This window comes from Podarcis pityusensis (genome assembly GCF_964106645.2).
Source record: "Podarcis pityusensis genome assembly, chromosome: 7".
Taxonomy (NCBI): domain Eukaryota; kingdom Metazoa; phylum Chordata; class Lepidosauria; order Squamata; family Lacertidae; genus Podarcis; species Podarcis pityusensis.
In genome coordinates, this window is record NC_138031.1 from 11991748 (window position 1) to 12012107 (window position 20360).

General features: G+C 40.6%; 1 protein-coding gene across 4 annotated transcripts in view; it reads left to right on the forward strand.

Moving 5' to 3' along the window:
- The window catches only part of ASAP1 (ArfGAP with SH3 domain, ankyrin repeat and PH domain 1), a 143545-nt gene that overhangs the window by 103977 nt on the left and 19208 nt on the right, over nucleotides 1–20360 (forward strand). For all 4 annotated transcript variants that reach the window (XM_081012532.1, XM_081012529.1, XM_081012530.1 and 1 more), the window contains 10 exons: nucleotides 5979–6066; nucleotides 6402–6450; nucleotides 10634–10797; nucleotides 10994–11127; nucleotides 11997–12088; nucleotides 14675–14861; nucleotides 15467–15552; nucleotides 16996–17111; nucleotides 17960–18027; nucleotides 18550–18657. In XM_081012532.1, coding sequence (XP_080868658.1) covers nucleotides 5979–6066; nucleotides 6402–6450; nucleotides 10634–10797; nucleotides 10994–11127; nucleotides 11997–12088; nucleotides 14675–14861; nucleotides 15467–15552; nucleotides 16996–17111; nucleotides 17960–18027; nucleotides 18550–18657 — 1092 coding nt within the window. The remainder of the gene's footprint in view (nucleotides 1–5978; nucleotides 6067–6401; nucleotides 6451–10633; nucleotides 10798–10993; nucleotides 11128–11996; nucleotides 12089–14674; nucleotides 14862–15466; nucleotides 15553–16995; nucleotides 17112–17959; nucleotides 18028–18549; nucleotides 18658–20360) is intronic.

Genomic DNA, 20360 nt, shown 5'->3' on the forward strand with positions numbered 1-20360 from the left:
ACTCAAGGGACAAGGAGCACGTGTGGAGCAAGCTCTGCTTCTCTCCCTCCTCCCCCCCCCCCCGCCCTTAGCGACCTCAAAAACTTTGCTGGAGGGACAGAGAGCCTGCTTGCTTTAAAGGAGCCAACCGGACAGGAGCCACTTACACTCGTGTAAGCGGCTCCTCTCCCGCTTTGCTCCTTTAAAGCAAGCAGGCTCTGCTTCTCTCCCCCCCCCCCCCTTTAGCGAGCTGAAAATCTTTCCTGCTATTTCCAGCAAAGCGGGAGAAGAGCCGCTGAGTGGGGACGAGAGATACAGAGAGCCTGCTTGCTTTAAAGGAGCCAACCGGACAGGAGCCGCTTACACTCGTGTAAGTGGCTCCCCTCCCCTCCCGCTTTGCTCCTTTAAAGAAGCAGGCACTCTGTCCCTCTCTCCTCCCCATTCAGTGGCTCTTCTCCCGCTGGAAACCACGGAGGAGGGAAGCATTCGCTCCGTAACACGCACAGACATTTCCCCTTACTTTCTAGGAGGAAAAAAAATGTGTGTAATGGAGCGAAAACTACGGTACATATCCATTGGATGGTGAAGTATGCTCTGATAGAGAAAGCTTATGCTGTAATACATATGTTGGTAGTTTAAGGTATCATGGGTTTACTTCGTCATTGTTAGATACAGAGCTAGATGCTAGGTGTAGAGCTGCTTAAGAAAACCTAACATTGTACGTAGCTTGAACCACCCAAGACAATACATTTAACTCAGTTTTAAACTATGCCCTGGCTTACATCCAGTGACTCTAGCTGTTGTTGGTTTGGATAGTTTCTGAAGCTACCTATGGAGAGCTGCTTCAGCACTATTGACTCCTTAACTCACTCACCCTTTGCCTTGTCGTATTCCTAGAAGTAGAAGAAGTAATTCTTCTATTTAGATCTCCTCTGTGAACAGTTTATGGCACCAGGACCTCCTGATGGCAAGAGAAAGAAAACGTTTTAACCTGTTTTTCACATAGTATAACCTTTCACAATTTTCAACATAGAAATAGCTTACAGCTGTTCAAATATAAGCAGTGGGTGGTAATCAGTAAAGTTTTACTTAACATAGACCCATTGAAATAAATGGACCAGGCTTATTAATGGTCATTAATTTCAGTGGGTCTGCTCTGAACAAAACTTGGTTGACTACCACCCAGTGTATTTTGGTGTTTTTACAGATCGGAGGTAGTAGAATTTTTCATTTTCTTCTGATCATGCGTGTCATACAACCCCAGCTTCTCCGGGCCCTGTGCTGCGGTGCAGGCGAGGGAGTTCCTAGCCAAGGTTGAATGTATTCCTCTGCTCAGCCACTGCTCCCTTTAGACCAAGGTGTCCCAACTTTTCATACCAAGTGGGCTGCAAGAGAATTTTGACAAGGATCCCATGGGGGGAGGGAGCAAGGTCAACATTCGATGCCCTCTCGTGCCTCCAGGACACTGTCAGAACCTTCCTGCCTCCTTCCCAAAACCCATTGGCTCACTTACCCAGCTTTGGGAAGGCAACATGAGGGCTGGGGAGTGTCAAATATCGTTGAGGGCCACCCAAAAAGACCTTGAGGGCTACATGCGGACTGTGTATTGGACTGCCCCGCTTTAGACTTTTGCACTGCCACCAGGTAAAAAAGTTATTTTATTTTACAGCACCGTCTATTACCAGCCAGCCTAAAATCTCCTTTGTTTCTCCTCAAAAACTACTCAAGGTTTGGGGTGTCAATGAAGCAGAGTTAAAAGTTTGCTAAAAAGATAAAAAATAGTACCTTGTAGGGAAAAGGTTTAACCTGCCAACTTACGGACCGACCCAGCTCTGTAAGTGTGATGTTTGTATGACACTTCTTGATGCTCTTTTCCATGCAGTGTGTCTCCTTTTTCTGAGAAGATGGCACCTTGAGTGGAAAGCCAAAAGCAAGTCCACATAGCCTGGGGCTACGCCGAGTGCAGTCAACAAATTCAAGGAAGTTAAGGGGGTTTAATCCCTATATACCAGGCACATCCAACAGGTAGATTGTGATCTACTGGTAGATCACTGGGCGCCTGTGGTAGATCACTGGATCCCCCCAAAGTAGCTCAGCAACTTTGACCTGAACCCCAGAAAAGGGGGTAGATCACTGCCAGTTTATAACTCTGTGAGTAGATTGCAGTCTCTTGGGAGTTGGCCACTCCTGCTATATACAGGTAGAGCCTACTTTCAAACCATCTGCTCTTCAGTGAATTTACCACCATCCAATCCGAGTCCTCGACACATCCAGTTTATTAAGTTAAAGTTTAACAAGACTTTACTCCAGAAGTATCCAAAGCAGCTTACAAACAGAAGATAAAAATTCCTTATAAAACCAAAACAACATTAAAAACAATAGATAATGGATGATAATAATATAGTGCTGTGATACGGATTTCCACAAAATAATATGTGTAAAGCACCCAGGGAGATATTCTCCTTGAAAGGCTGAATTAAGTGTCATGATTTTTAAGCCTGTCTGGTTAAAGCATAATTTATTTTATTGTTTGCTTTTGTTGGTTTTCTTCAGCAATTCGTTTTTTATTTTTGTAAATTGAGGCTGTTGTAAATTTTATATTCATATAGGAGGGGTAAAATAGAAGCCAGCATAGGCTTTGTTAGGAACTTGACTGTACTATACCACCCTAATTTTCTTCGTTGACAAGGTCTTATATCAGTTGACATCACTGAGGCTACAATCCTATACCCACTTACCTTGGGAATAAGCCCCACTGAAAATGGCATGAACTTCTGCGCTGCCATGTATAAGATGGTGCTACAAGCTGGTCCAACGTGATATTTTCTTTTAAAAGCCCAGAGCAATACCATAAAGAAAAAATGCTATTTGTACAAATCTTTCCGACCGTGTTTATATGTAACATTTTTTGCTTTGAAACAGCAGTCTCCTTTCTCCCCAGCTGCGTATATCCATTATTTCCATTTTCTTTGGACTTGTCTGCTGGCAGTAATTCATTGAAACATCTGTGGAAAATAACCTCTGCAGACTTGACAAGAAAGCATTTGAACATACATTGTTCAAGAGCCAGAGGACCGTAAATTGAAGAAGAAATAACGTCCATGCAGTTCTGCGTGCAGATACCTGAGTCCTGAGATAAACCCTCACAGCTAGTGAGGGTGGACATTAGCATGTGCAAGGTTTTGTACATCTACGTTAAGAAGAAGGGGACTTTGGATATGTCTTTGACTATTCTATTCATACAGACTGTTTGCATGGATGTATTTCACAACTACTCTCCAGGCAGAATCTCTTACTCTGTCACACGCAAGAGATCTGTGCCTGGTCAGAACAGCATTGAGAAATATCTAGATCCACAGCCCTTCATCTCCTTGCGCAGGGAGGTCTCTGAGAACCTCAGAATTTTTTCCTTATCTATACCCTGAAATGGGACTCGAGTGGCGCTGTGGGTTAAACCACAGAGCCTAGGACTTGCCGAACAGAAGATCGGCAGTTCGAATCCCCGCGATGGGGTGAGCTCCCGTTGCTCGGTCCCTGCTCCTGCCAACCTAGCAGTTCGAAAGCACGTCAAAGTGCAAGTAGATAAATAGGTACCACTCCGGCAGGAAGGTAAACGGCGTTTCTGTGCACTGCTCTGGTTTGCCAGAAGCAGCTTAGTCATGCTGGCCACATGACCCAGAAGCTGTTCGCCGGCTCTCTCGGCCAATAAAGCGAGATGGGCGCCGCAACCCCAGAGTCGGTCATGACTGGACGTAATGGTCAGGGGTCCCTTTACCCTTTACCTTTATGCCCTGAAATAATATCTCTCATATCCCATGGTAGATCCTCCATTCTCCCAAGTATCTCCATTATGTGCTTAGCCATACCTCTGCATGCTTCAGCCCTCTGATTTTACACTATCAAATTCCAGTTCCAGACAGATCAGTCCCTATAAAGATCAGGCAAATGATTGGTTTTTATATATATATTAGTAATATTTATAAGCCGTGCAAGATCACAAAATACCTGTGTCATACAACATTCTATTTTCAATAAATAAATCTTAAATCAGATGCTACCCGTGAGTTAAACTCATCCTTCTGGCATCCAGTGAAATTTGTTACAGCTTTGGAGCCTGCCTTAACTTCAGTGGGCGGTGTAATCAGCAGGATAGGTGGTACTGTTCTGAAGGACCCAGTCTAAGCTACCATGGAATGAACCTCCGTCAACCGTGGCACAATATAGAGGGCTTTTGCAGAAGATTACAGGCAACGAGCAATTGACGTGCGACTCTGTGTATTGCGCCAGACCTGGAAGTTACTTTTAAAATGGCATAAATGGCTCTAGAAAAGCCCAGAAAGCGGGGGAAGGCACTCATACTGCACCTAACAGTCCCGCAAACCTTTGCAAGTGCAGCTGCAGGAGCCCTTGTACTAGCCTTTGAGACCTACGGAGAGTTTGAGCAATGAGGTTTGGAGGGAGCAATTGTGATGTTTGCAGACTTTCCCAGTGGTGTTTCAAACATACACAGTTTCACTGACGCTCACGGTGGCTCAGAGCATAACCCCCGCATAAATGGGGAGTTGCCTGTATAGCGAATGGGCAGATACAGAGAGAGGACCCCTCCGATATCTTAGTCCCAAATTGTATAGGGCTTTGTGCACTAACAATAAAACCATAAATTTGGCCCATGGCATATTAGCAGTGAGTGTGGTTCCCTCAGCACTGGTGATAACATGTTGAAGGAAGGAAGCCTTAGCCACAAGTCAGATAACGCTTTGCAGTAACTGCAGCTTCTGGACCAAACATTACAGTTCCATGTGGTGCACGTTCCAGTAATCCTAATTGTGAGATTGCACATGCGTGGACCACTGCAGCTATTAATATTTCTGTCCAGGAAAGGCTGGAGCTGATATTCTTACGTTAGGACAGAACGAAGAGAGAAAATGAGTATCCTGTTAATCCCCAAATATTTAGGCATTACCCAGAGACTTTGACCTAGCCTGTGAAATGCTTCCAGTCAAAAGCATTTTTAAAAGGTTATTTTTGTGTTGATCAGTGTTGCATTATGTAATAGAAACTTTATATTCAGAGGGTCTGGAATCTGCACAGTCACACAAGTCTGTATTTGGGAACACCAGCTGCCATTGTAGATATTTTTTAAAAACACCCTAAAACTGCATGAATTTGAGATAGAAATTATCATATTTTTGATCAAGTATGGGAAAGTAGAGAAGGAGTGAAAAGAAGGCATATAAATTGCTCCAGGGAAACATTTGCTGGGCATGTGAGACAAGATTGCAGTAGTTGGATTCCTTCTGATTTACAAATCTTTACTAGACATTGCCCCCTTGTGTTCAAACTTGCTTGCCAAACCAGTAGATGCATATACTGTAGCTTCTGAATTCGGTTCTAAAAACAGAATTGAAGAACTGTTTGATTGATGCTTGATGGTAGATGTTTCTCCTATACAGTCTTAAACAAAATACGTCATATGCACTACTTTGTATACTACATGCTGCATGCAAATGTGTTTTGCAGAATTTCTAGGGCTCCCTTTTCATCCCCAGGGAGGCAGCAGTTTGGAGAAAAGGGGCTCTTCTCTTTCCCTGCCCATCTCTTTTGCACTCCAAACAACCTTTCTGGAGGCAGGGTTTTTTTAGGGCTGGGAGAGGCTATCAGCACTTGATTACACTTATTTGCATGTCACATTATAGTTAGGTACAAGCTGAATGAGACTGAAAACTAAAGCATTCCTTAAGGGATAACATAGCCAGAAAGTCATAACAAATTGATTACTCGGAGTTTTGAATCAAAATAGGTTTTCTTCTGATAAATTTTATTTTAAAGAAGTTTGAATGAGATGGTAAATATGCAGTTCTTCAGTTCCATAATATGCTTATATTTCAGCATGTAGATGAGTTGCTGCACACAAGGAACATAAAAATGCATGGAAGAAAATGGAACATCTGTATATTGTCTCTGAATCAAGAATGCTATAAATAACTTTTCTTTTTCAGTCAAACAGGCAACCTGCTAAATTGAATTTGCTAACCTGCCAGGTGAAACCAAATGCAGAGGACAAGAAATCATTTGACCTGATATCACGTATGTTATCTGTAAAGTTAATTAGCCTATGTATTGTAGATTTATATGAATTGGGTTCTCATGCATAGTTATTCTAAGTTGCATATTTGCTTCAAAATCAGCCCCTCCAGATACTTTGTATAAATGAGCTAACTTGTATTTTTCTTAATGTGATCAAAACACTGTCTTTTGAAGTAGATATTTTTAAGGGCTGACGATGCATTTCAGCGTATGTCCTTGGTTGCGAAATAGGCTTGGCTAACTTAAGGCATGAAAGCTTCGATAATCTAATGTAAAGCCCAATGTAAAATTCATTTCATATGTTCATTAATTTCCTTTACCTGTTTGTGTTCCAGATAACAGAACATACCATTTTCAGGCAGAGGACGAGCAAGACTATGTTGCGTAAGAATATTTTTGTTCCTTGAGTCAGTGCAAAATGTTTGCTTGCAAAACTGGTTTTAAACTGGACGCAGTTGCTTAGTACGTGCACCTCTCCCAGCAGAAAACCAATGGGAACTGCTTGCCAACCACATTTGCCATTTTCCTTTTACGCCTTGTATCAAAGGAAACTAAGGACCCAGCCCATTGCATCACACTCTATTTCCAGTTCTACCAGAACTGGTTTCCAGGGGAGAGTTGCCACTGACACCTGCCAATCCCCTTAAGAATATATTGTAATGAATTTTATAGCCCTTTCCCCTCAGGTGATTGTACTGATGCTTTCCTGCATAGCCCGATTGTATTAAATCATATTATTGCTTGTGCATAATTTTAATGATTTTTTTATAAAGAAAATGATGTTCAAGGCTCTCCGTTAATTGCCTTGTGCTTCTACCAAGCCCCTCGTGACCAGTTCAGTTATTTATATAAATTAAATAAATAAATAAAAATAAATACAGTTGTAGAACATACTATTCCGTTTCTCTGCCAATAGTACCAGCGATGAAATCGTTGGTGGAAAGATTTGTCTAAGTCCCGTTCCCTCCCTTTCTGAGCTTTTCTCTTGGGTGGAATCTACACACATATAAAAAAAGTTTTGAAAATGCTTTTTTTTTAAAAAAAAAAGGTTTTTAAAAATGCATTGAATTTTCCATAAGGCTCACCATTGCCATCTAGAGTCACACTGTATATTGCGCTTAAAACACACTTAAAATGTTTTATTTGCACCTGTGTAGCTAAGTCCCTAGTCTTTGTTCTAGCTCTTCAGATTGTTGCTTATCTCATGCCATTGATCCAGCACCAGTGCTTGCAGAAACCAGTTTTTAGGATGCTGATTTGCAGCCAGTGTGTGTGTGGGCTATAGACTGCTATAAACTGGCTCATGTCATTGCCCTTCAGAGTTTAGTACTTGGTATCCGTACTGTCAAAGGGAAATTTTCCTCTCATTCTTTATAGCCTACTATGTTGGCAAAAACCTGAATTTCATTACTGAGGCGCACACATTTATTCTCCTGTTACTCTGGCAGTGATATATACTCTATAAAGGATGAATCATATAATTTAAAAATACTTTCAGTAGATCGGTTTTTTGTATATTTCATAAGGGGGGTGGGAAATCATATTCCTCCCCAGCCCAATGTGAAATGAGTCATGCCCCTCCTGTGGCCTGCAGACATGATTTGATTCATTGGCAGTTCACTTCTGGGAGGAGAATCTGTCCATTTTTATCCCTGCTTTCCTTCCTTGTATCATGGGCAGTTGTTACTGTTTAGTCGTTTAGTCGTGTCCGACTCTTCGTGACCCCATGGACCAGAGCACGCCAGGGACTCCTGTCTTCCACTGCCTCCCGCAGTTTGGTCAGACTCATGTTGGTAGCCTCAAGAACACTGTCCAACCATCTCGTCCTCTGTCATCCCCTTCTCCTTGTGCCCTCAATCTTTCCCAGCATCAGGGTCTTTTCCAGGGAGTCCTCTCTTCTCATGAGGTGGCCAAAGTCTTGGAGCCTCAGCTTCAGGATCTGTCCTTCCAGTGAGCACTCAGGGCTGATTTCCTTGAGAATGGATAGATTTGTTATTCTTGCAGTCCATGGGACTCTCAAGAGTCTCCTCCAGCACCATAATTCAAAAGCATCAATTCTTTGGCGATCAGCCTTCTTTATGGTCCAGCTCTCACTTCCATACATCACTCCTGGGAAAACCATGGCTTTAACTATACGGACCTTTCTTGGTGACATCATGGGCAGTAGAACCTTCCAAAGCAGGTACTTACAGGAGCAGTGTTGAGTTAACGCTTTGCCTTTACTGTTACCTGCTTTTCCCCCAGGCTAGAACTAGTAAAAGGGACTTCATAAGGTGTAAATCCACCATGTGGTTCCTATTCTCTGCCATCTGTCATGTTGGGTTGCTGCAACAGACAGCCTGGGCCTGAAACAGCTTTCTTCTAGTCATACAGAGAGAAAATGCCATAGCTTGTGCTTGCCTGAGCCCGCCTACCCTTTGTCCATATATAGTTTTGCATGGAAACAGTTTTTTGTGTTATGTGGTCCCTCTGAAACAGGAAGCTTGGGCTACACTTCCTCTTTCCATACTTCTAGGCTAATGTGCAGGGGAGGGGGAGGACGCTACAGGGAGGAGGTACGGGGCATAACCTGCTAGTTAGAATTTCCATCAAGGAAGAAGCAGAAAAAGATTGTTCAGCTCGCCATGAAAACTCAAGCTAGTGTAATTTTACATTAGCTGTAACACAATCCAACAGAACAAAGTAATGGCCATTCGACTGCAGCTGCTGTGGACGTTTGCTGTTCAGAACAGTGTTTAACACTTCCAATGCTACATTGGCTGTTTTAGACTTGCCATATAAAATTAAGGTGCATGGTGAATTTAACAGCAATAAATGAATGAAAACTAATAACACGTTTCTGTCTCAGATATTTAACACATTACAGAGAATTGCAGTGCTGTTTGTTCAGCTCTGTTTTGTTCCAGACAATTACTTATAAATGAAACCAAATGGCATCATGTACCTTTTGTGAGATTTTGTTTATCTGGTTTGCAATATGCTTGATTATTATTTGGAAATGAGTTGTTCAGTTTTTTTAACATTTCATGATATACCTCATAAATATGGCAACTAAAATGTGCCTATTAAAACAAGGTTAGATTTGTAATTTGGGGATGGACTGGTTAATGACCAGGGGTCAGCAAACTTTTTCAGCAGGGGGCCTGTCCACTGTCCCTCAGACCTCGTGGGGGGCTGGACTATATTTTGAAAAGGAAAAAAAAAATGAACGGATTCCTATGCCCCACAAATAACACAGAGATGCATTTAAATAAAAGCACACATTCTACTCATGTAAAAATACAAGGCAAGCCCCACAAATAATCCAGAGATGCATTTTAAATAAAAGGACACATTATATTCATTTAAAAACACACTGATTCCCAGGCCAGATTTAGAAGGCGATTGGGCTGGATCCGGCCCCCAGGCCTTAGTTTGACTACCCATGGGTTACTCAGTTGGAGAAATGTGGCAAGTCTGTTTTAACAGACTTTGCTAAGGTTGGTGTCCACTAATTCTTGCTTGCTCTTCTTAAGTATGTTTCAAATTTTGTACACTTTTGTTTAGTACTCCTTTTCATGTATCCCAGTACGTTAGTTCTTTCTGTTTCCTATTCTTTCCCATTTCAACAGTTCTTTCTGGCAGTCTCTTGTCCTAGCCTGGCCCAAGCCCAGATGTCTCTGGCAAATGTACTTTTCTATTAAGCTAGCAGATCCCACCTATATAAGTAAATATATTTATTCATAGTAATTAAAATATAACACCGTTAAGTATGGTTGCTTACCATGCAATCCAAACCCTGATCCACTGTGCTTGATGGGGCACCTTAGCACACCTGCACAGGTGGGCAGGCAAAAGCTTCTGGTTATAGCCAAAAGAACCCCCCAAAAGGGGCATGGGTTGGCAAAGGATCTACTGGATCCTGAGCCAGCCCTTCTGCCAATAACATGATGGTAATGGGCCTGATCTGGGCTTCCCTGCTCCACCAGCCTCGGAGCTGGCACAGTTTAATTAACATTAAAGTTAGCTATCTCTTTAACCTTAACAAGTTAATGAACTGGTTTATTCCCAACGACTGTTATTTGGATCATAAAATCTTAGTTACAAGCATTCCTGCTACTTCAAGATTGTGTCTCCTGACACACCATATGCTTAGCAACCGGAAGATCTGAGTTTTTAACATATTCCATAACTGCAGTACTTTAAGACCAACTAAGTTAACTTAGTTGGTCTTAAAGGTGCTACTGGAAGGATTTTTTTATTTTGATTATGGCAGACCAACACGGCTACCTATCTGCAACTGCAGTACTTTAGTGGTTAATATTCTGCTGCACAATGTTGTCAGACTTCTTATTTAGTCCTTACTAAATATATATTCCCCACATTTTCTACTACTTTTCCTACATGTTTTATTTCTAACCTGTTCCATTTATTGTGTTGTCTTTTTCTACTGTTCAGATTACTGTTTAACATTAGCATGTGCTATAACCTTTCTGCTCTTTCCTGCCTTGTCTTTTAAAGTTGTCTTTTAAATATTTTTACATTGGGAAAAGACTTTAAAAAACAACCTCTTTGTATTTTAAATTAGATGGATATCAGTATTGACCAACAGCAAAGAAGAAGCTTTAAATATGGCATTCCGTGGAGAACAAAGTGCAGGGGAAAATAGTTTAGAGGATCTTACAAAAGCCATTATTGATGACATACAGAGATTTCCTGGAAATGATGTCTGCTGTGATTGTGGATCGCCAGGTATTTTTTACGAGCATTAAATATATTTTTCCTAATGTGGAAACTGTCTGCCCAAATGTTTTATTTCTAGGGATTTATTCGTCACACAGATTCAAAGTTTAACAGATGTATAAAATATCAATAGCTGTCCTGCTGTTATAAGAAGAAAAACACTTTTTAAAATGCTGTTTGTTTTTTCTTCTGTTTTTTTGTTCAGATCCAACATGGCTTTCAACGAACCTGGGTATTTTAACCTGTATAGAGTGCTCTGGAATACATAGAGAAATGGGTGTTCATATTTCTCGAATCCAGTCTATAGAGCTAGACAAATTAGGAACATCTGAACTCTTGGTAAGCAACATAAAATTCACCGGGCTCAGAATTAACATATCTGGGCAGTTACTGCTAAGCATAATGTTACAAAGATGTGGAAATGGCAGCGTGCATGTTTTGCACACAGAAGGTCCCTGGCATCTCCAGGCAGGACTGGGAAAGACTTCTATCTGAAACTAGATGGATCAGTGGCCTGGCTTGATGTATATATATATACGTATATATATATATATATATATACATATATATATATATATATATATATATATACATATATATATATATATATATATATACACACACATACATATATATATATATACACATACATATATATATATATATACATATATATATATATATATATACATATATATATATATATATATATATATATATATATAATGTTGCTTCCAGATGGGCTTATATACAGTCAAGACAAGACAGTTCCCACCTACAGGTTTACAGCCTGAAACAGGCATAGGCAAACTCGGCCCTCCAGATGTTTTGAGACTACAACTCCCATGATACCTAGCTAACAGGACCAGTCGTCAGGGATGATGGGAATTGTAGTTCCAAAGCATCTGGAGGGCCGATGAAGTGAGCTCTGCTTCTCAGTTCTCCCACTGCAAGGCAGCATAGTACTACTATGTTATTTTTCTTTTAGGGTGCTCAGTTCTGGTGGGTATCTTGATTTTTGTACTATTTTCTTGAGTGCCAAATGTTTGGTAACAGCAGACTTCAATTTCTAAGGGGAAGGTTTCTCAGAAGACCTATGCTGTTCTGCGGGGTGGGTTATCTGGCTGTGTCTTTGAAAACGCAGTATATTTCTAATACTACACATTAAAAGTCTTTAGATGAATACTCTTGTTCTCTATCTTCCACAGCTGGCCAAGAACATTGGAAACAATAGTTTTAATGAAATTATGGAGGGGAATTTACCAAGTCCTTCTCCAAAACCTACTCCATCAAGTGATATGTAAGTCATGGGGAAAAGTATTGCATGCGGACAAAATTAATATACGTCTTGTTTCATGGACCTAGAGAGACTGATAAAGCAAAGCCAATACATTAATTTTCTTAACAAGCAGCAAATGTTGAGCAACTTTTCAGATGGCGTTTTTCACAAAATTGTCTCCTCCCCCCCCAGCTGATATTCATGTTGCTTACTTTAATAATAATAAAAAAGCATAATACGCAGAAGCAGCATGTGTTTGGTGTTCATACTTGCATAAGGCATTTTTAATTTGGAAAGACAGGCTTAAGTCTTGTAATAAATACCAATGGTAACATGAAAGAAAAACACCAGTGGTAATGTGAAAGAATTGGTGGGGAAAACCTGTGGATTGCCTCTTGTACCTGGTCTTGCTTGGACCACAAAAATTATAGTGGGAAAAAAACAAAGTTCAGAGCCAGGGCAGAGATTACTTTTCCCACAATAAAATTTTGTCCCATTTCTGCATACACATTGAAAATAAAAGACTTTTTTTGATTCTGAGCTTGATAATAGAGGTTCAGTTTTCACATGTCTGACAGACCTTTTTGCTACCAGTTGAGACATTGCAAGTTTGCAAGCAAATGGTTGAATTTGCTTTTAGATGCTTTAAGCTAATGCTTTTATTGTCCTTTAGTGCATCTACTTCAGGCAAAGGCAAACTTGGCCCTCCAGATGTTATGGGACTACAATTCCCATCATCCCATCATTCTGAACCGGGAAGGGCAGGGTATACATAAAAAAATATTATTATTATTATTATTATTATTATTATTATCCCTCGCTAACAGGACCAGTGGTCAGGAATGATAGGAATTGTAGTCTCAAAACATCTGGAGGGCTGAGTTTGCTTATGCCCGATCTAGTTCTATCTCTTAATAGTTTAATGCATTTTTCTCAACAAATTGCAGTGAACTTCTAAAGTTTTGTTCATGTTCCCAACCCAGTGGTTCTGGGGAAAAATGGTTGCACAGCTAGTCTTCTTGTTGTTTGATTATTTTGAGTGATTTGTGAAAAGAAAAGAAAAGCTCAAACTTTCATGGAAGATTTACAAGCGTGACTTTAGCCTGCTGGTAAAAATCTAATAATGCACACTTTCTGAATGATGTCTTATGATGACAAAATGCAGCGAATAACGTCACTTTTTGTTTACTTCCTGAGCTATATTTTTGCCTACAGCACCACTTCAGTCCCATCTAATTTTTCGCTCTATAACACGCACCTGACCATAACACGCACATAGTTTTTAGAGGAGGAAAACAAGGGAAAAAAATATTCTAAACGAAACAGTGGATGTATGATTTTGGTGGTTCATGCTGTGGCCACAGACATGTGATCTGACAGTGAGTTTGGAGTAGCCCAATGCAAAAATCCTGAGGATCCATGTGGATCCGTGCTTTGTAACCACGTTTTAAGTGGGGAGGGAAGGAAAAGCACTCAAGGGACAAGGAGCATGCGTGGGGGGGTGGAGAAGGATGCTGCTAATAATGAAGAAGAGGGGTATAAGGGGATAAGGCTCCTCTCCTCTCCCGCTTTGCTCCTTTAAAGCAAGCAGGCTCTGCTTTTCTTCCTCCTCCCCGCTCATCCCCGGCTTAGCGAGCTGAAGAACTTTGCTGCTATGTAGTGAGCTTTGCTCCTTTAAAGAAGCAGGCTCTCTGTCCCTCTCTCCTCCCCACTCAGTGGCTCTTCTCCCGCTTTGCTGTTTCAAAGCGAGCCATGGAGGAGGGAAGGAAGGGGAACCATGGATCCTCTGCTCACGACTGCAGCAGATCCCCCCCCCCCCGCCACCCGTAGGCATTCCCTCCATAACACGCACAGACATTTCCCCTAACTTTCTAGGAGGAAAAAAGTGAGTGTTATGGTGCAAAAAAATACGGTAGATTTTTTTAAAAAAAGAGTGTCATTGTGTGGCTGCCTCCTATTCTCCAGCCACTCACTTAACCAAGTCTGATCCTCTTCTGCCCTTAATGATTCCATGCTCTCTTTCATTCTTTAGTATTACTTCCCTCTTTCATCTTTTTGCTCGTTCCCTCCTGCAGTTTCAAGCTATCACTTTCTGTTTGGCGTTTGGACAATTACATATGCCTATTTGCTATAATCTGATCTTGAGAGAGAAATGTTACATGGATTTAGGAGTACCTGTGGACCAGTCACATTTGCCCCCCTGGCTCAATTTAGGAAATGTTGCCTAGGACACTCCATGTAATCGTCTTAAGATGTTCTTCATAGTTTTGAGGGTTTGAAAATCTCAGAATTTTAACACATAGCGTGCTTACACAAAAAATACTTTTAGTTAGCATTTCTAGACCGAACTGGAATTGGACATTTATAATACATAGGATTTGGTGCAGGGGGCAATTTTTGATTTAGAGGGCTTTATGGTAAAAGCATCGAGCAAACTATAGTCTCTATAGAGAATAATAGGTGAACAAGTTACTGTTAAATTGTTCAGATAAGGAATATCTTTAAAATGAATTTGTGGCCTTAAATACAAAATTAAATTTCATTATTTTTAAAAAAGCATTCTTCTAATTCCTATGGGACTTCTAGTAATATTTCCCCCATTTTCAGGACTGCACGTAAAGAATTTATTACTGCTAAGTATGTGGATCATAAGTTCTCCAGAAAGACTTGTGCATCTGCAGCAGCTAAACTGAATAAACTACTTGAGGCTGTTAAATCCAGGGATTTACTTGCACTAATCCAAGTCTATGCAGAAGGGGTCGAACTAATGGAGCCACTGCTGGAGACTGGACAGGTAAGATACTAGTCGAAATATGAAAGGTATGAGCAATATAACAACACAGTACACTATACAGTGGTACCTTGGTTTGCAGACGTCTTGGTTTGCATACGTTCTGGATTACAGACACGTCAAACCCGGAAGTGCGTGTCCTGGCTTGCAACCTTTTTTTGGATCACAGCCCATTTTGGGGGGATTACGAACAAATTTTTTTGGGAAGCCCCATTGGCAAAAGCGCGCCTTGGGTTGCAACCTGTTTTGGTTTACAAACGGACCTCCGGAACAGATTACGGTTGTAAACCAAGGTACCACTGTAAATAGATAACATGCAGCAGAACAATAGCTGATAAGGATCAGCTATGCAACTCACCTTGGCACATGTTTCTATTATATTGTGTATTATTTTGTCCAGAGGAAAATTTACATTAAATTTTAACAAATGCTTGTGCACGCATGAGATTAGTAGCTCGTTGTATCTACTCCACTTTAGATGTAGTAATTCTGTGAATGGCTTTAATGTGTTCTGGCTGGGAGAAATAACTTGTGTCATAACATTTTTACCCAGTTGGAATGAACCTGAGAATCTTTAATCCTGCAACCATTTTTTCCCCTATCCTTAGGAGCCGGGTGAAACAGCCCTTCATTTAGCAGTCCGGACTGCTGACCAGACCTCACTCCACCTGGTTGACTTCCTGGTACAAAACTGGTAAAGGCCACCTACTTGCCTCTTAGCTGCAAACATAAACTTCAATTTCCACCAGACTTTGAAAATCCAATTACGCCTGATACTCCAGTTAAGAAAAGTTGTGCAGCTATCAAACCAAGGGTTAACTACGCTTAAAACGGCAACTTGATTTTTCTTCTTTTTCCAAAAAGCAGCCATTCAGGGGCCCATCTTCCCAACATTGTTTCCCTGCCATAAAACACCCCAAGCTGCCCCCCGAACCTATTTTCAGTCAACAGAAATGCCAGCATTTTGGGGGGTTCTGGTGGGAAAATAGCATGGAAAGGACCAGGCCAGCCCACTTTCCTTGTGCTGCAGTCGCACTCCATGCATTTGTAGTTTTTTGTTGGGCTTGTGTGTGTGTGTGTGTGTGTGTGTGTGAGAGAGAGAGAGAGAGGGAGAGAGGGAGAGGGAGAATGAAATGAATGTTGCCAGTATTTTAAATTTGACCCCCTATTCGATATTTTAATGGAGCTATCTAGCACAGCTCCAAAACAAACTGTTCACCACCAGTTCAGAATGTATCAATGTAAAGTTGGAATTTATTTCCTTTTGCTCCATCATGCATCACACATTCTGCCACATGCACTCATCACCACCTCTCTCTCTCTCTTTTGGGCTCTGACATGGCCTCAAATCTCCACCTTCCTGCTCTTGTAACAATTTCTGAATACAGTCATACCTTGTATGTCTTGGTTCTTGTATGTCTTGGTACGCGTACGTTTTGGCTCCCGAACACCGAAAACCCGGAAGTAAGTGTTCAGGTTTTCAAACATTCTTTGGAAGCCGAATTTCCAAAGCAGCTGACGCGGCTTCTGATTGAGTGCAGGAAGCTCCTGCAGCCAATCGGAAGCTGCGACTTGTTTTTCGAATGGTTCCGGGAGTCGAACAGACTCTCGGAACAGATTACGTTCGACAACCAAGGTACCATTGCATGAGGAACCTTGACTGCTTATCCTGCCACCGCAAGGTTTAGCTTAATCTTTTTCTAGCAGTTGCCACAAGTTTTTTTTTGTTTGTTTTTGTTGTTGTTGTTTTTTGTATTTGTGGAGGGGAATAGCAATATACCCAAGTCTGTCAAATTTGGGGCAGGGTGTGGGGGCAAAAAGATTGCTTACCATAGTATTTTACATTATAGAAAGCTTGCATGCTAGAGATATATTACAGATGAGATGGGGGAACAGGACGGCTTCTGTTATTGAAGTACCTCAATATTGGAGTACCTTTGAGTACCCTCAAAGGGTACTCCAAGTACTGAAAGGGTCCGAAAATCTATCATTATTCCCCCCCCCCCTTGTTAAATGCTTTTGTCAATATAGAATAATATACATTCATGTGTGTGCACTTGCATGCAAGCACACAACAAACACAATATGAATTATTTGTTATAAAGCACTAATGTTGTTTTTTCCCTTTGTTTTTTAGTGGAAACCTGGATAAACAGACAGCATTGGGGAATACGGTTCTGCACTACTGCAGTATATATAATAAGCCTGAATGTTTGAAATTGCTTTTGAAGGGGAAGCCAACTATAGATATAGGTGAGCAAGTCTGTAACTTCAGAATATTTTCAATATTCCATACAGAAAGGTTTTAAAGGATAAAATCTTTAAACAGGGATGTGAAGAGTTCATTACCCAAGAAAAAGTGTAGCTGACCAAGAAGGAAATTGTTTAACTTAGACACAGACTTGAAGTAATTAAAAATCTTCCTCAAGTAATTTTAAAAAAAGCCCTTGGTGCAAATCCCTTGGTGGTTCCTGATTTGCATTTTTCTCATATTTCAAATGCACCTTTGATCATTTGACTCAGTTATATTGCCTTTGATGTTAACTTGTTAAAATTAGATACTACTTTGCTCCTGCTTTCCCAGATAGTGAAAATTCAGAGTAACATTTACAATGTCAGCTTCCGTTTTTTAAAATGTTCCTTCTGAGCCTTTGGACTCTCTGAAGATTAATAACTATACAGCCATACAATTGAGAAGTAATAGTTGGGGTGTCATTGTAGTACTCCCAAAATAAAGAGCAGTTCCAGGATCCAGCAAGAATAGAGCACTTTAGGCTCCCCATATCATTCTTTTGCTTCTAGTACCTAGCTCTCAGCTGCTAACCACTGCACATCAACATTGCTTGCAGAAGAAAAGCAATAAATCCCCTTTCATTCTGTACAACATTCTAGCTAAAACTGAATTCCTTAGTTCTGAACTGTGGTAATTTCATAAGCTTGAATTGTTCCCATTGTTCAGTGGGTTCTGCAGTTCTCCAAGATCATTCTTGTTGTGCATATCAATAGCTTGGTTTTCATATTCTATTTTTTAAATATAGAGTCCTGGATTTTATTATATTTTTTGCAGCACTGTTTGACTATATCATATTTAAATTTTCTAGTAAACCAAACTGGAGAGACTGCTCTGGACACAGCAAAGAGATTGAAATCTATCCAGTGTGAAGACTTGGTAAGGGGCAGGGGGGAATGCTATGTTACACAAATGGAAATGAGAGGGGAAAGGGTCTGAAAATTCCTCTAATTGTTCAGTAGAATGGTTCCATAGTTCCTATTAGTGAAGTTCTGCTCATGAGAGAGCAGGGTGGTTTTCACCAGTTCCTCCGGTGCACGCCCCATCTGCTACAGTGAGTTGGACAACTCTCTGTACAGCATGGGAGGAAATGGGGATGTCAACAAAAGTACCTCCTTGTCTTCCTTTAGTGAGTGGCAGCCTCTGCTGGCCTCCCAGACCAACTCCACTTGCAGAAGGGTGACTGTAACCAAGCCTGTAGGCCTAGTCCAAATCACAGGGTTCTGGGTCTTTTATTTTTTAAAGCAGACTCTGAAAACAAGAATTTAGGGTTTTCTGCTTGCTGTTGATAGTCTAGAGCTTGTATAAGTCAAGCTATGGTAAAATTGCCCCTGGAAAGGACACAATTAGTTTTTCTTTAAAGAGGTAAGTTTAACATTTCCAAAATGCATGTCTTTTCAGCTTTCTCAGGCCAAAGCAGGAAAGCTAAATCCACATGTACACGTAGAGTATGAGTGGAATCTTCGGCAGGAAGAAATGGATGAAAGCGATGATGACTTGGATGACAAGGTAAGGAATAGTCTTGGATCAAATTATTACGCATTGAATTTTGGGGGTGACTGCACTCTTAGTGCACCCATCATTCCTCCATGGTCTCTGAAGTCTGAAGCTCAGTAAGAGCTGTTGCTTTGATCTAATAATTTCTCTCCGTATATTGTTTTTAAGAGGAGTTCTACTTGTTCCTCTTCTACTTTCATTAATATTGAATCACTGTTCTAATCAATTGTTCTTTACATATATAAGTAGACTGCACGTAGGCAGTTGTATGAGAGTCTTAATGTGCTTGTCTGGGAATAGATGGTTCGTGCTGCATGGAGGAGTGCAGGAGGAGGAAGTTTAGAAACCGAGTTTGAGTCCGAAAACGTTGCTGAAGGAATGCTAAGCTTATCCAGGAGCTGTGGAGAACAATCAACACGTTAGAAAAGAGTAGCTATAATTGCATTAAACCAGTGTTATGTAGTCTATGGATTAGTAACTGATCTTAATCTCACAAATAGATATTTTCAATAATTTGTAAATCAGTGGTGGGGAACCTCCAGCCTGCCAGGTGTGACCCAGGTGTGACAGCATGGTGTGACCCAAACTATGCTCACCTCTTCCATTGCATGACATCATATTGTCAAGGAAGAATTGAGAGTACATTCTAAGGCTGCTCCTGATTCTTCCTTTGCAAGCCGCAGGTTCAAAGTTGAACAACCTGACATCACACAACATCAGGTGCTAGTTTGGCCATAAAGAAGCTTTTAACTAGTGGGCCATGGAAGGTTTCAGACCTACAATTATTATTATTATTATTAATTTATTTATTTATACCCTGCCCATCTGACTGGGTTTCCCCAGCCACTCTGTTTAATTCATTTATAAGAACATTTATATACCACCATCTGATTAAGAAAAATATCAAGACAGCGTACAATAAAATCATTAAGCCATCACAAAATCGTAAAATATAGAACAAATGACTAACACAAAATGGGGAAATTCTCAAGCACTTGAGAGGTCTATAGACATATTGAAGATATCAGAGATCTAAGGACTGGAAGAGACTAAAACATTTACCTAGCATTCAAAGAATCATATAAAATTTGTTCTCAGATACAGAATAACTATTTAACTAAAACTGTCGACAAGTTACTGGGACTTAGAAGCAAGCTACACAATGTGCAGACATACATAATAGAATCCTGCTGTACACTTTCCCCCTTTTATTTCTTTTTTGAAATAATGGAATGAACAAACTTTGGATCCAACCCTCAGAGCAGAGAAGTGGGAGGGGAGAGTGCTTAACCCTCCTTGTACTTGTAAATTTTCTCCTCCCAATTGCTCCCTCTCCTCATGAGGATCTAAACCTACAATTTGAAACCTGCAGTAGTGGTACACAATTTGGAGTAGAAACAGCATCTCCCCCATAGGGTTCAAAATACACATTTTCCTATGGACGTTAAGCACTATATCTCTGACAAATTCCTCCACCAAAAGCTTCCTCCACCAAAAGCTCTTTCTCGTCTTTTAAAAAATGTTCATGCTCCATTATATATGTTTCAAAGCTATGTACAAACAAACAGAACTTCATAGTTAATAAACAGCTATATTTTGTCCAAGTTTGAACATTATGCTACAACTTGTTTCATCAAGTGGTTTTAGAGAATTTCTTTTCTGCTGTTGGGAGCAGGTTTGCTCACATAATGGAAAGTATACTGCAAAGCTGTGTG